This window comes from Cricetulus griseus, chromosome X, assembly GCF_003668045.3.
Source record: "Cricetulus griseus strain 17A/GY chromosome X, alternate assembly CriGri-PICRH-1.0, whole genome shotgun sequence".
Classification (NCBI taxonomy): Eukaryota; Metazoa; Chordata; class Mammalia; order Rodentia; family Cricetidae; genus Cricetulus; species Cricetulus griseus.
In genome coordinates this window covers 38,979,508-38,994,619 of record NC_048604.1, presented here as the reverse complement: position 1 = coordinate 38,994,619, position 15,112 = coordinate 38,979,508, and the positions used below count along the sequence as shown (strand labels likewise).

General features: G+C 38.2%; 1 protein-coding gene across 5 annotated transcripts in view; it reads left to right on the top strand.

The window, feature by feature from the left end:
- Nucleotides 1-10,576: 10,576 nt before the first annotated feature.
- Nucleotides 10,577-15,112, top strand: part of LOC100772575 (collagen alpha-5(IV) chain) — a 181,613-nt gene continuing 177,077 nt past the window's right edge. For 4 of the 5 annotated variants that reach the window (XM_027433656.2, XM_027433657.2, XM_027433655.2 and 1 more), the window contains exon 1: nt 10,577-11,001. In XM_027433656.2, coding sequence (XP_027289457.1) covers nt 10,921-11,001 — 81 coding nt within the window. In that variant the 5' untranslated portion in view covers nt 10,577-10,920. The remainder of the gene's footprint in view (nt 11,002-15,112) is intronic. The other variant, XM_027433653.2, reaches the window with a different exon arrangement.

Genomic DNA, 15,112 nt, shown 5'->3' with positions numbered 1-15,112 from the left:
GAAAGGGTGGCTTTAACCTTTAAAAAAAATTGGAGAGGATCTTACAATGTAGCCCTGGCTGGCCTAGAACTAACTATGGAGACCATTCTGGCCTAATTTAACTCACAGAAATTTACTCACCCTTGTCTCTTGGATGTTGGGAGTAAGGCATGTATTACCATCTGTACAACGATACCCTTTTTAGTTTCCTCAAAGACATTATATGGTTGATGGTACACTGATTCTTCCTCTGTACTTTCAATAGTGGTGCCCAATATAGCTGTACTTTTAATTTAAAGTTAAAAGGTAAATCCAGGCAAACACAAGTATATTTATAGAGAGCTAGAAAAGAAAAGTTATAGTCTGGGATCTCTAGAAAATCTAGACAGAACATACAGAGAAGAAAGATTTACTGCCTTGTTGAGGACCAGTTCACATAGTACAATTGTGAAGCCTTCAGTAACTATAATGCACATTGACCTCTTCCTCTTTCAACCTTCTATAACACTTCATTCTGTCCTGTGACTTAATGAGGGCTGAGGAGGTATTTTAACAATCCTAACATCAGACTTCAATTTCACTACTAATCTATTCTAAACTTAAAAAATGTAGTAAAACAAAGTATGCAAATATGTTAGATTCCATGTATTGAAACATTGGGAAACATCACCAATCATGTTAGTATGTGTTGCAAAGTTAATTTGTGTTTGTGTGTGTGTTTATATGTGAGGGAGATAGAGACAGAGAAAGATCCAGAATTGTGTGGCTACTGACTGGAAAATACAGGTTTCTGTTTAACCGAGGAATATCTTGAGACTGCAATACAAAGTATTAATTCTGGGGTTGGAGAGATGGCTCAGCAGTTAAGAGCACTGGCGGCTCTTCCAGAGCACTGGGTTCAATTCTCAGCACCCACATGGCAGCTCACAACTGTCAGTCACTCCAGTTCCAGGGGATCTGACACCTTCCACATCAACGCATATAAAATAAATTTCAATGCAAAAAAAAAACCAAAGAATTAATTCCAAAAAGCCATTACCTGATGAGATGTGCTATTAGAGTATATCAGAATTTTCTCAACCAAAATGACACAGAGGCAGCTGGAGACTAAAATGTCTATGGTTCAAGTTCATATTTTTTGCATTCTTTTCAGTTTCTTTCTTCTAAGTGATTTATTAACAAAATAGTTATTTTCCTCGTGTTTGTATTTTGAGGGATTGTATGAGATTATGATTGGAAGGAAGTGTATATATGGCTGTAGAATTTGAAAAATATAATAAAATCTTTCTTTTCCTTCAAGAATATATACATTATTATCCATAAGAATACACTGGATGTTTCAAGCTAGGCACTAGGAGGTATTTACGCTGTTTTATGATGGTTTATGGGAAGTATAACTTTGCACTGTATCCCTGACTTTAAGGGAACTGCTATATTCACAAGCAGAATTAAGGAATCACAGACATTTTGGGTTGTTCTCTGTCAACTTTTCCCTCAAGTAAAGAAAAATGGTCACTTAAATGCTTAATGGGTCCAAAAATGTATCACTTAATGTTTATTCCCTCAAGAGAAAAAAATGCATCTTTTGAAGACCACTTTGCCCTACAAAAGACCCGGGGCCAATATATTCTAGGAAAGGCTAGCATCTGTGAAGTAAATGTACGTTTCATGGTCCAAGAAATTTGGAGTAGCACAGGCTCCCCCTTAACACAAGCAGGCCAGATTGAAAGATAATGGCAAACTAGCCCCATTGATGTTAAACAAAAGGACTGGGACTTCAAAGATGCCTGGAGAGGTGCCTTTAGAAAGACTCTTTGGTGGAGACTAGCATCTCCATAGGAGGTCACAAAGGTAGGGCCTGAGAGGTGAAGTAGCTTTGGGAAATCTGGAACAATTTTAATAACAATCCTAACTCTTTTTTTCTCCCATAGGATGCTTGAAAAACATACTTAACAATCATCAAGCAATTTTCTTTAAAGTGTTCCCAAAATGGCTTCACCAAGTGTCTAAGAGAGTGGCAATTACAGTGAGTGGAAAAGAATAACAGAAATAGTCATTTTAAAAAGCAATATATTTAATAATTTTCTTAAGGTTGTAGATTATAATGGAGTCTGTATTTGAATGTAGGTGTATTTGTCTCTAAACACAAAGCTCTTTGTTTTGAATTATTCTACAAAGAATTAAAACCCAGAAAAGGACTAGCAGAGTTGCATGTGGAACCCATGAGGAGCTTGAGAAGAGGTGTGGGAGTCTTTAGGTTCAGAGGCTGATATCAACAATGTAGGTAGAGCCAGCTGTATTGGTGAATACAATATTAAAGTAATACTAAAAACAGGAGAAGGAGCTCTGCTAAATGTGACCACTTAGAGAAGAGGGACAAAGTCCAGTGTCTCCCAAGTCCATCTTACAAGTGTCAGATCCAAAGGAAACTCCAAGGATTAGTATGTTAACACTTTGGAGTTTAAAAGTTTTAATATAACTGTAGTAATGCAAGAGGGAAAGAAATCTGAAATATTTCTCATTTTTCACATACCTTAAATCACTTCCTCAGACCTTTACAATGTGCATTTAATGGAATTTCCTTTGGACCTGACACCAAGGTCCTGACATGAGTTTTAGCTTTACACATAGAGCAAGAGGTATGTTTAATTCAGCACTCCTGGTCCAGCTGTCATCCTGCTCAGCACTGACCCTCAGCACTCCTGGAGGCTCCAGCTTGTCCTGCAAGATGATCTGATAAGTTGTCAGAACTGTGTGAAATCTCTTCCTGGGGACAACTTCCCCTTCTGACTGGCACCAGTCTTCATTCAGTCTTTTGCTTCTCCCAGTATGAGATTATTGGGGAAATTCCATTTCCTTGGAGTTGTTTTAATAGACTCATAGTCAAAGGGAGACAAGCAAATTTCCCTGTTTAGAATACCTTTGCTCCTGCCTAGATGGCTTCAGATTGGCTAAATTTTGTAAATCTGGATGGGGGAGTGAGTCCTCTGTGAATAAAGGGCTCCCCATTGTGATAGACTCCACAGGGAATATCCAGCAATAACTTCAATGCCAATTACAACTCATAAACTCACATAGATATACAAGCCAGAGTACAGCATTAAACTAATGCTTTTACGATTCCTCTAACATCATTTCTCAAAATGTACTAAGTCACACTGGGCTATGAGTTGACATTTCCCTTCTCATTGTCAACTAGAATGTCTGGCACACGGCAGGCTCCAGATACATTTTCACTAAAGGAAAGGCAAAAGAACAAACAACAGTGGCATAAGGAAACAGAGAAGGCAAAATTTTAAAAAATCAATTCCTAAACTGGGCTTTAAGCCATGCAGAGACAGCAGAATAAGAAAAAAAAAAAGAGAGAGAGAAGACAATCCTAAATATGCTTGCTGTATTAGCCCAACATCAGAAGGGCGATTGTGATCCAAACTTGAGTTCCATGGGACAACAGGAGAGGGGTTTGAATGGTAGTAAGGGGTGAGTGCCTGGATCCTGTTTGTTTTAGAATAAGCACTGTGGCTTTTGGGGAGGAAGGCTATCAACAAAGGGGGTGGGGAGCAAAAGGGGAGTGAAACCAGAACTGTTGAGTTTGTTTGTAGAGACTCCAGATAAGAGATGATAAAAAGCCTCAATTGGAGACAGCACTCTGTTGTGCTTTTACCTAATTCTGCCTTTTCTTAGATCTGTGAGCTTGGATAAATCTTAAATCCTCCTGGCATACTTGTCCTATATTATTTCACAGGATAGCCTAGAGCTATTTATGAAACGAGAGAACACTTTGTAAACCTGAAACACTGCAAGATATTTGTTCCTGCCATAGACATGGAGAAAACAGTGAGGAGGGCAACATTAAAACATGGACATTGCAGTAGATGGAATTTAGAAATGAATCTTCTTTGATATCTCATATCTTTTGCTCATCTTCTTACATACCATTTGTCAAATTTGGGGGGTTATTTTTAATTTCCCATTAAAATTACAATAAATAGAGATAATTGTCAGAGGTGGAATGGGGATTTAAGAGCTACTTTGTACACAGTATGTTCACAGTCTCATTTAATTTGCAAAGCACAATAGTACCTATAGAGGAAGATGTCATTTCCTTTTCTGGCGATGAGAAAATAAGTCTAAGGAAGGTAAATTAAGTCACACAACTAGGAACTGTGGATAGAGGCAGAATCATGATTCTATCATTTATTAGATATTATACCATTGAACAAAGTTTTTGAAAGTATTATTATTATTGTTTTATTATTACTGATGTGTGAATGTGTGGTGAGGTGTTGTGTGAGATGTGTGAGGGGGAAAGATTCTCACATGTGGAGCCCAGATGACAATCTTGTAGAGTTGGTTCTCTTCATCTTACATGTGTCCTGGGGATCAAACACAAGTCAAAAGGTTCGAAGTGCTAGTGAATTTACTCACTTAGCTATCTCACTGACCCCAGAGGTATTTTTTCTGTTGTTCTTTGTCATTAAAGCAATCAATATTGAATTTGTCATTTGTAATTCTTAAGGTATACAAAGAAAAGACAATTTCTGAAGGCCATTGGGCGTCGACTTGTATATTCACTAGTAGGTCATGCACTCATCACATAGAAAAGCCAGTTCAGAAGCTATTGATGTGTGGTGATGAGTTAGTTCTACAATCAATGGAGTGTGAATGGGAAAACCAGTCTAGAGATTTTCGATAAAATTATAAGTCGTTGATGACATGGACAATGAGGTTAGTGATTGATTTTATAGTTTGTTCCTAAAACTTCATGGATGGTGAAGAAAGTAAAAGTAAAAAGTAGTAGTAAGTTGAAGTATCAATGAGAATGACTAGAAAATAGTTGTATCTTTAGATATACTGTGTTTGGGGGGAAATAGAATAATAGCTGTCTTTAGTCGAGTGCTTAGCTTAAACTCCAGGCACTGTTTTAAGTGCTTTATATAGATCAATGCACTGAGAGGCAGAGCTTAGGAGGAAGTTAGAACAACAGGGTTGGAGCTCAAGGAGATAGCTTCGCTGAAATATAAATTTCTTTGTCATCAATATACAGAGTCATAGTTAAAATTACTGAGGCAAAAATGTGGCTAAGTATGAAATGCTGAGAAAAGTCTCAATTTTGGGACACGTAACCCTCAAGATTGTAAGTTCGTAATAAAGATCATGCCTGACTTGTTCACCAATGGACTCTTAGGGCATAACATACTCCTTGCAATACAGAAGTCCCTAATAAACAGCCATTGGACGGATAACGTTTTAAAAATATCAAAGAAGCATTAGCTAATGGGCCACAGGATTCTGAAGATCAGAAAGAGGATTTCAGAAGGATTAGAAAGTAGGAAATTGAAAGTAGGCAAGATAGAATGGACACTGCAAAAAAAAAAAATCATTGGACTTGGTAGTTAAGCAGACATTAGTAGCTGAAACAAGGCAATTGTAATGGAGTAGCCTCACTCTGGGCTCTAATACCCTACAGTGTTAAAGAAGAGAAGAAAACAAAAGAGAAGTAACTTCAATTGCATTGAAAGGGTTAGATTTACTGAAAAAAACTAAACTAGTTTTACATTTCTGGGCTTGCTTTTGGTTTTGGCTTTGGGTTTGCTTTTCAAATGTAGGAGGGGTCAGTATTTGTTATAGAAAGAAACTCTAGGTAGAGGCCTGCCCTGGAGTGTGGTTGATATAAAATGAACTCCATAGTTTTGTATGTGCACTTTTTTGTTTCATTTGGGTTCTTTCTGTCTTTTTGTTTTGACATTTTAGAGAAAGAGATTGAGAGAAAGAGCATGAAGTTTGGTGGTTTTAGTGGTAGGGAGTTGGTGGTAGAGGAAATACCATATTGTGTTGAATTACTTAAAGGAAAAAAGACACATAAAAATAAAATGAGAAGGATTTCTTTCTTTTAAAAATGTATATCTTAATTACTGGTTGATAATTTCATACATGCATGCAATATTTTTTATTAATTCATTGCCCATTTCCTCCTCTCTTACTCTTCTCTCACCCCATCACCACTTCACCCTCCCTGCTTCATGGACTTTTTTTAACCCTCTGAGTCCACTTAGCATTGCCAGTGCATGATTGTAGGGCCACTGGAGCATGAAAACCCTACCAGGGGGGCACAACCCAAAGAAAACGGACACTTCTTCCAGCAGCCATCAACTGCCAATGGCTCCTGAACTCCATTAAAACATAACTTTGAAGGCTGCTGTAATGACTAGGTCAGAGACAGTGTGAAGAACCGACCTGGGTATGCTCATACTCTTGAAAGAAAGAAGCTAGTATTACCATCAGATCTTTACTTGAAAATGGACGACAAACATGTTTTAATCCTTTATTCTTCTCCCCACCCAAATGAGTGTTCTATTAGTCTTTTGACTTTATGTATCCTTGGCTGTATTGAAGACATCTATGAATGTACACTTGAATACAGGCAGAATGAAATAAAAACATAAGGACTCTCCCTATATTTAGGATATATTTTACATCCTAGACATGATAGTCTAGGATGAGGTTTGTATTTTTCTAGTGTTTACTAGTAGGATTCAATGCATGAAGACACTTTCCCATTAAGCAGTCTCTAATAGGGAGCACAATGAGCAACACTGCACAAGAAACAAGTTTCTAGAAAGGAGGGTGCAGGTTACATCTAATCTACACCAGACCCTTATGGACTCAAGCACTTAACTAAAGGATCCCTAGTGTTCTGCAGTCTTAGGTTCTTTCTCACTAAGAAAAACTGTGCCGATACTTCACCTGAAAAATAAATTTAATGGATTTGAACATTTACCTTTCCATTCCTTTATGTAGAATTGCTTTGCAAATTCTTAAAAAGAAAAATCTCAAAAACAGCTACATGGCCTTATCTTTAATTGCTTACCAATATTCCATTATCGGCAACTTAATTTTCGCATCACGAAGAGACTTTCTCATAATGCAATGCAACAGAGTTTCTATCAATGTATTTATAAGTTATTTGCATTAATATCGCTCAAACAAGGTACTGCAAATTCAAATGCCTGCAACTATCTGAAAAGTGAAAAAGAGCACAAATACAGAGAATAGACTCTAGTTGAGACTAAATGAAGAGAACACAATGCAAGGACATTAAGAGAAAAAAACATCCCCTCAATAACAGCATCTTCTGAGAAAGTATTTTGTGACTCTACTCTTTCTCTTTGCCGTAAAAAGCTTCCCAACACCACTGATGCTTTGTATAAGTAAAGAAGGCTGAATTCAGCAGTTCTGGACTTTAAGGCAACAGGCTCTGTTAAGTGTTGTCAGTAGACCCCAAGACTTATTCTAGTCTTACCATGGTTATTGCAACTGACATAGCAGGTGACATTGTAAAACCATGAGACAGAAGTGTACAACCCAGATGTAGAGACCCACTTCAATGTTTTGAAGGACTGAAAACATTACCCTCCACCATAGGAAATGAAAAGATATGGTATCTCGGAAATGCCTGTCAGTCTATAATGATCATATATTACAAGTTTGCTAAAAAGAAAAAAATCAGAGTCTGAAAATACAAGTTTTACCGGGGGTGTTCTACATTGTTTTAACCAGTAGCAAGATTCCTGGACAAAGTGAAATCAAAAGCTGGCATTTTCAATAAATGTAGTATAGACCCTTAAGGGAACTCATAACTAAGCTCATATACTGGAAGAACCAGGTTAAAAAGGTGTTCAAGTGTCTGAGATCAATATTTCTTCTTACAAAGACTAGCAGAAACATACTTAAGAGCTGAGATTCTGACTTAAGGGGTCACAAAACTTTAGAATTCAATTTTCTGGTATTATTCTTTCTTTATAGGAAAAATCATTTCACCTCACTGATATTTTCTGAAAGACATGTGCTTATTTTCTTCACAAGTGTGTTGGTGATCTTATTGAACTGAAGGAAGTAAAGCTCTAAAGCAGTTTTTAAAGCTTTACAAAAAATAGTCAATCAGTTAAAATAATTACACTTCACAAGATGAAAAATTCAAGCATGTTTATTTATTGTTTGTGTTGTAAATGACTTTAGCTGGCATAGTTTTTCTTTTTTAAACCAACCAATGAAATAGTACTCAATAATTAATAACTTACTATTTGAACAGCATAAGTATCTAGCTCAACTGGAAAACTGGCATATCTGATCATTTAGTCATTCCACCTTGGTGAAATTATCCTCCTAATTGCATTGGCTACTTCTCTACTTTCTGGGATTCATTAAACTTTTCTTACCAGATGTCTACACAAATTCCTTTGCCTGGAGTCTCTGGGTAAGTTCATGGATAATAAATACCAAATCAGCCCACTAAAGGTTAAGTTTTAGAAAGTTTTTTTCCTAAGCATTTTAACTTTTTGATGCGTGAAAAGATTTACAAGAAAATATAAAGTTTAATTTCCATTTGATTGCGGCCTCTTTCAAGTGCCAGTCCTTTATGCTCTCTTTCCACCCTTAAATTCATGGGTCAATCCATGTTCTCACAGATTAGGGAAAGCTATGTTTCTGCAGGTTTGCAGATCTGCCTATCGGTGCAAAAGAAGGCATCAGTGGTCAGTCATCTGAAGTTGTCCTGAACAGATTCACAAATGTGTGCATCTCGCCCTGTCTACCTCTGTTTTCTATTTTCCAAACCTATAGCCATATTTTAAGACAGGAAGATTGCTGAGTTCCAAGATTATTAAACTAGCATGCTATTCCTCTTCAAGAACCCTATTAACTCCTATTAGAAAGGCTCCGTTTTGGTACAACCCTCTGTTACTCCCAACAGAAACACAAGAGGAAAAGAAAAAAGGGGAGGGGGGTTTTGAAGCCTTACCGCTTCTGCCAGTTCTTTGGTCAGGCATAAGGAAACCAGGAACAGCCACAATCTGAAAGGAGAGGGAGGGTGAGAAACATGGGCTCTCTGAACTACAGGGTCCTGAGTAAGCAAGCCCCCACCCTCCCAGCTCCCTTTTCATGCCTTCTTGCACTTTTTTTCTTGTAGTGACATACGTGCAAGTACAGTCCTGGCTAGGCAAAGCAACCCAAAGTTGGAAAGGGGAAAGACGCTCTGAGCAGCAACAGCTCACCCAGGGTGCATGCTTGTGGTTCCACCGGAGCTGGGTCCCAGGAGACTGCTAAGCTGCTCCGCGGCGCGGGCTCATCAGGGCTCCGTTGATGCTTGGTAGTTTGTTCCTTACTCAGGACAGTTTAAGGGGGCGAAGTGGCTTAGTTTAGAAGACACTAAAGTCAACAGCTACATAAAAAGTGCCCCGAAGGAAAACACACTCAGCGGTGCCCGCTACAACTTGTAGCACTCAGGAGATAGTTCCATGCGCCAGGGGAGGAAGGAATGGAGGGGAACGGGGCGGGGTTGTCTGCTGTCAATCATCCCCCCTACCTTGGGAAGCTGCTTGTCTTTCTCAATTTCAAGCATCTCTACACATAACAGTTCCAAAGCTTCATGCTCAGATCTCTAGAAACTTATGCACAAAGATCTATGCAACTAGGCACCATACATTTCCATAAAGTAACACATGTATAGAATTAGGTATACAACTACTACATAGATAGACTTGAAAGTGCCCTGGCACAGGGACCCAAATGCAGGAACTCTTATTCTAAACGCTCGGGAAGGTGAGGGGGCACGGGAGTGAAATCTCTGTAGTTGTAAGTCCACAATCTCTAGAACCCGAGGAAGAATAGGACCTCGTAAAACGAGAGAATATAGTTTAACCCAGGGACTGAGAAAGAAATGTTCTGAAGAATTCTTAAGCGAATTCCTGAAAGACACTCTAAGGAGTCCACATAAGGTGGTCTTTTGGTACTTGAAAAGTCTGTAAGACTTATCAAAGTAATACTCATGCCTACTTCATCTGGGAGACACCGGTTCAACTACTATTGGCTCCATATAGACAATTCCAATGAGGTGTTTGTGTTCATTGTAAGGAATTATACTGATGTTATTTAATTACCTGCCATAAGTCCTTCTAAATCACAGCTATCATAGTTACATACATTTTATGTTAGCTTGATATAGGTAATAAATGTTAATTATGGTACTCAATGTATACAAATAAAAACACATAACTAAGTTACGATAATATTAAACCATACAAAATTACTAACGTACTCAATGCTTCTTATCTTACATGTGTTTTAACAGGCTTTAAGTGTTCACAAATATATATGTTCATTTTCTTACTTCATTTATGGTTATCTAATATGTTCTCATCTTCTGCTTGTATATAGAAACACTGTCCCTTGAGTACTTGGAATGCAAAGGCCAGCAGCAGCCCAGGGAGCAGAGGCAAAAAAATGTTTCTAATGATTAACAATAAAAAAGCACCATATCTCTGAAATCCATCCGCTAAAAAAATAGTCCCAGCTCAGGTCTGTTTAGAAGTGGCTTTGATGCTCAAATCGGAGGGAAAGATCAGGAAAGAGTACCATTAAGAGAAGTTACAAATAAGAAATCTTAGTGGTTGGGCACGTGGTGTTCAGTCAACTGGTCTTGAAGTTTCCCTCCCTCAAATAACTGAGCGGCACTCCCTCGCAGGTTGTCGGTGCAGTGGGAAGCAGTGGCGGAGTGATACTCAAATTCCCCAGCGCTGGCTGGGAGGGGGCGGTGCAGGGAAGAGAGCGAGGAAAGTAGATTTGTAGGACGTGAGTGAGGAAAGTTTGCAAGTCCCAACAGAAGGCAAAGTGCTCCCGAGAGACCGGCTTTGGGGAGGGGAGGGGGGAGGGAAGAACAGCTTCTTCTTTCTTGTTCTTGTTCTTCTTCTTTTTTTTTTTTTCAATCGCTTCACTCTTATAAAAGCTTTCTCTTCTCCCAAGTGCACCAGCATAATTGGGGCACTCACTGTCCCTTTCTAGCTCTAGCTCTCTTCCTAATAACCCCTCAAGATTATGTCAATCGGTCCGAACGGACCTGGGATTCCGTGCGGGTGCTGAAGGAGCTGCGGGAGCCAGAGAAGAATGCAAGTGCCTGAAGTGTGCCTGGCCGCCGGCTGGTTCTTACTGACCCTGTGTCTGTGGGGGCAGCCCGCAGAGGCTGCGGTAAGTCCTCCCTCCCGCCCCATCGCTGCTCGCTCCCACAGAAACCTTCCTTAATCCTTGGCCTTGGCTAGGGAAGTCAAAACTAGTTTTACTAGAAGGAAACACAATTCACAACGCCGCTCCGAGAGAGAATTTCAAGTGTTTAAAAACAGGGCCGCTGGCTTCCCTGCAGCTACCTCTTCTGGGGAAGAGTGGAGCCAGGGCTGGGCAGGGGTGAGGGGGTACATATTAATGGGTCACAGGGCTCTGGTGGGTTTTTAAAACTTTTCCTCCTCTCTACCCCCCACCTTGGGTTGCTGTCTGCCAACTAGCTTTTTTCAACTTGTACCCAGCCCACGCACTCTTTAAACTTGGCATATAGTTTAATATTTGGTTCCTCTAAAATTTAACTACCGTCAAAGTGTTAACAGCCCTGATGGAGTTCTTTCCTTGGCTTATGCTTTTTTTCTTACGGAACATGAACCTATCCCCCACCACAAGTCGGTAAAATTCTGACCTGTTGGCATCGTTCCTATACAAATGTTGAAGTACCATACCAATCAGAGTGGAGAATCATAGCCTTAAGCTTCAGGAGTTTTGCATCTTAAAAAAAAAGAAGTTAGGGATTGCTGTTTGCTCACAAAAAAAAAAAAACCTCACAAAGCCACCTGAACAGATTGAGAGTTTGCTTTGCACCCATTTACAGGAAAAGAATTCTCAATTTTCAAATGGGCATGAACTTTGTGGGTTACAAGAGTGGGGGAGGACAGACATGTGAAATGACAGAGCAAAAAGTTCCACTTGCAGTTAGGAATGCAGCATGGATGCCACAGTCCATCCCTGAGAAGGGAATCTGGGCAGTCCCAACACCCACTCTCTTCCTGGAGGTAAGAGGTAAATGCAAAGGAATGAATGGCTCTGTTGCAGAAAATATTCTCCAGTTTGAAGGCCATGGTACTTCATTTAACCAGTGAAGAACTAAGTGTGTGACACATTATTTAAGCGCTATATTTGAGTAATCATAATGGATATTTTTTAGAAATCACTTAAATATGACATCATAGCTTAGGCCTTCACACGGTTGAGTGACTAATAGTCGTTTAGATGCAGCTACTATACTACAGATATTGTAGGTCCATTTTACAGTTAACACAAAGGGTCTCTATAGCACCTCAGGTCACATTGCCCTCTGTCTATCCTGGTAAAAATGTGTGTACTGCCAGTGTAAAAAGTAACTTTTATGTTATTGTAATCACAACATAATTATGATGGAAAATCTGCTGAAAACCCTACATGTATCAAATGTTTTAACTATGCATGACAGCATTTTCCTCTCTCAAAGTAGATATATGATTTAATAATGTTCTTTGGGTGCAGAACGTTTTTTAATGGGTGTAGACAGTTGATATGGCTAAAAATTTTTAGAATAAATTATAATTGTATTATAGAAAATAGCTCATTCAAAGATCATCTCAGTGCCTATTGGTTATAAGCATTTGCCCCAGGGGCAAAGATTTTGTGGATGATTCATGAAGTAATCCTTCCTTTTAATGATCTTGCTATTAATAAATATGCAGGTGTCTATAACAACACTGCATGCCAATTTAAATCTGCTTGTATTAAAATGACATTTTTGTGCTTGACAAAACTTATGAGCAAATTTTTTTGGATTCTTAAAGTAACAAGTATTTGTCAAGCAGTTTGTTTTTCTCCCTCCTATACATATTTTAAAGGACATTTTATTTGACAATTTCCTAGGATAAGAATTGTGTTCCTCTTTTAACTCCAGGAGTATGTATTCTCTGCTTCATAAATAAATGGCCTAGTTAAATGAAAGTTTTAATCATCTCAAAACTATGAATGGTATCTGCTCTCCATACTTGTGCTAGGGTTATTGGTGACCTTTTGCAGAGTGAAACTTGACCATAGTTGTGTTAGTCTTTCGCTGAGTTTGTCTAATATTGAGGCGTTTATATCAGGAAGAGCATTGCTTCTTCAATCATTTTACTTTTTCATATTTATGTGATTTCTCTATCTCTGGAGTCATGCCAGATTTGCATATCACAAATGTATGGAAGTTTTTAAGGTAGAAAGTTCACTAGGAGGAGTAAAATAACCCAGGTACTGAATGGTTAGTAGTAACAAAACAAGGTGACTTTAGGCTGGAAGGGTCATTTTTAGTGATGAAATAGTATATTTTTATGTTAAGGTAATTATAGTTATAAAACTCAATTGTATAAGCTTGTAGATTTATGTATATGGCTACAAATAGCATGTACAAATATACTACTTCTAGCATACAAATATCTGTAAGTTGCTTTGAATGGAAGAGAGCAGATGCATTTCTATAATTTAAACCATACTGTGTACCTTGTGACCAGTGGCAAGAATTTGTCAAGGGTAAGAGTAAGGCTTTTGGCCAGGAAATAATTTTTCTTCGATGAAATTTTCTATTCTATAGGAAGAAATGCTCATTATTGTTTTCATTATCGTTTTAATTTACATTGCTCCATGTGCACTATATGTTAAATACTATGCTTGTATAGTAAAATAAATTTTCCTATTTAGTCTTATTTTGTGGTGCTAGGAATTGAACCTAGAGGATCAAGTGTACCGCATTTACTCTGTGATCTCTTCTTAAGAGACTTACAATGTATATGCACATGTATAAGTATGTATACATATATGTGTATGTATATAGAGTTACTTTGTGAGAAAACTATGAAACAGAGAGGTTATGCAACTTGCTAAAAGTCACATAGGTAGTGATTTGTAGAGCTGAAAAATTTAAATTCATACTTTGTCCTTAACTCTCTTCTACTGTCTCCTTTGCATATAAGTCATAGAATTATGTTGTGTTAAAAAATACATGGATTTTTATTACATTTTTTTTGAACACAGATGGTGCAGTGTTAATGATCATGGAGTTTCCATCTCCTCCTGCTCTTTCTTTTTTTGTTTTTTGTTTTGTTTTGTTTTTCCAAGACAGGGTTTCTCTGTGTAGAGCTGGCTGTCCTGGCACTTGCTCTGAAGATCAGATTGACCTCAAACTCACAGAGATCCCCTTGCCTCTACCTCTGCCTCGCCAGTGATGGAATTAAAGGGATGAGCCACCAATGCCCGGCTCTTCCTGCTCATTTTATGTAAAGCAGTATACCATAATGTAAATAGATTTGTACTTTAAAGATCAATTTGATCTCGGTATGTATACAGAGTGAGATAGTTTAAATGCAATCTAAAAGCAATCGCAGGTTATGTGATTTTATGTAATCTCAATAAAATTTAGATTTATAAAGCACCTGCAACTTGTGATCTTTTATTTTCTTTGAAAAATATTGCCTATGTTTCTTTTTTACTTCCTTAATAATTTTAAGTATGCAGAAATGTCGAGAAATATGCTTGTTGTGATAAATAAGGACTGTTTAGTTTTACAGCCTTGCCCAAAATAATCAATTAGTTTGATTTTTATTAATCTATACCCTCATGTCTGATTTTGTTCATTCAACTATCTATCTTTAGATATATTTTTTTCTGTAATTCTGAGGATCAAATTCAGGACTTTGAACCCACTATCCAAACACTTTGAAATTGAACCCATTCTCAGCTCTGTATCTGTAGTTGTGGTGATATATTGTTTATGATCTAATAAAGCCACGGGAGATCATTTTGCAAAGCCAGATGCACTAGTTAACTATAGAAACTATGCAGTGGTGGCACACACCTTTAATCCCAGGACTCCGGATTAAGAAGAAGTAGATAGATCTCGCTTAGTTCAAGGCCACCCAGGGCAACACAAGATTGAATTAGTCTAAAAGAGTAACAGAGCTCATACCTTTAATCCCAGCATTAGGGGGACACATAAGACAGGAGCAGGGTCTCAGAGCTGGTATTCAGTCTGAGAGAGTCTCTAGCCAGGATGAGGAGAGCATAGCAGTCTGAGTGAATCTGAGGAGCAGTGAAGTCTGAAGTATTTTGAGGATCGCCCCTTTGAGGATCACTGAGGTGGAAGTAAGCTAGCTGCTTTGCTTTTTCTGATCTTCACCTTGAAGCTTGAACCCCAAAATCTGTCTCTGGGTCTTTTATTTATTTATTTTTGCTACAGTAGTCTTACACATATATTTCAATATGAACC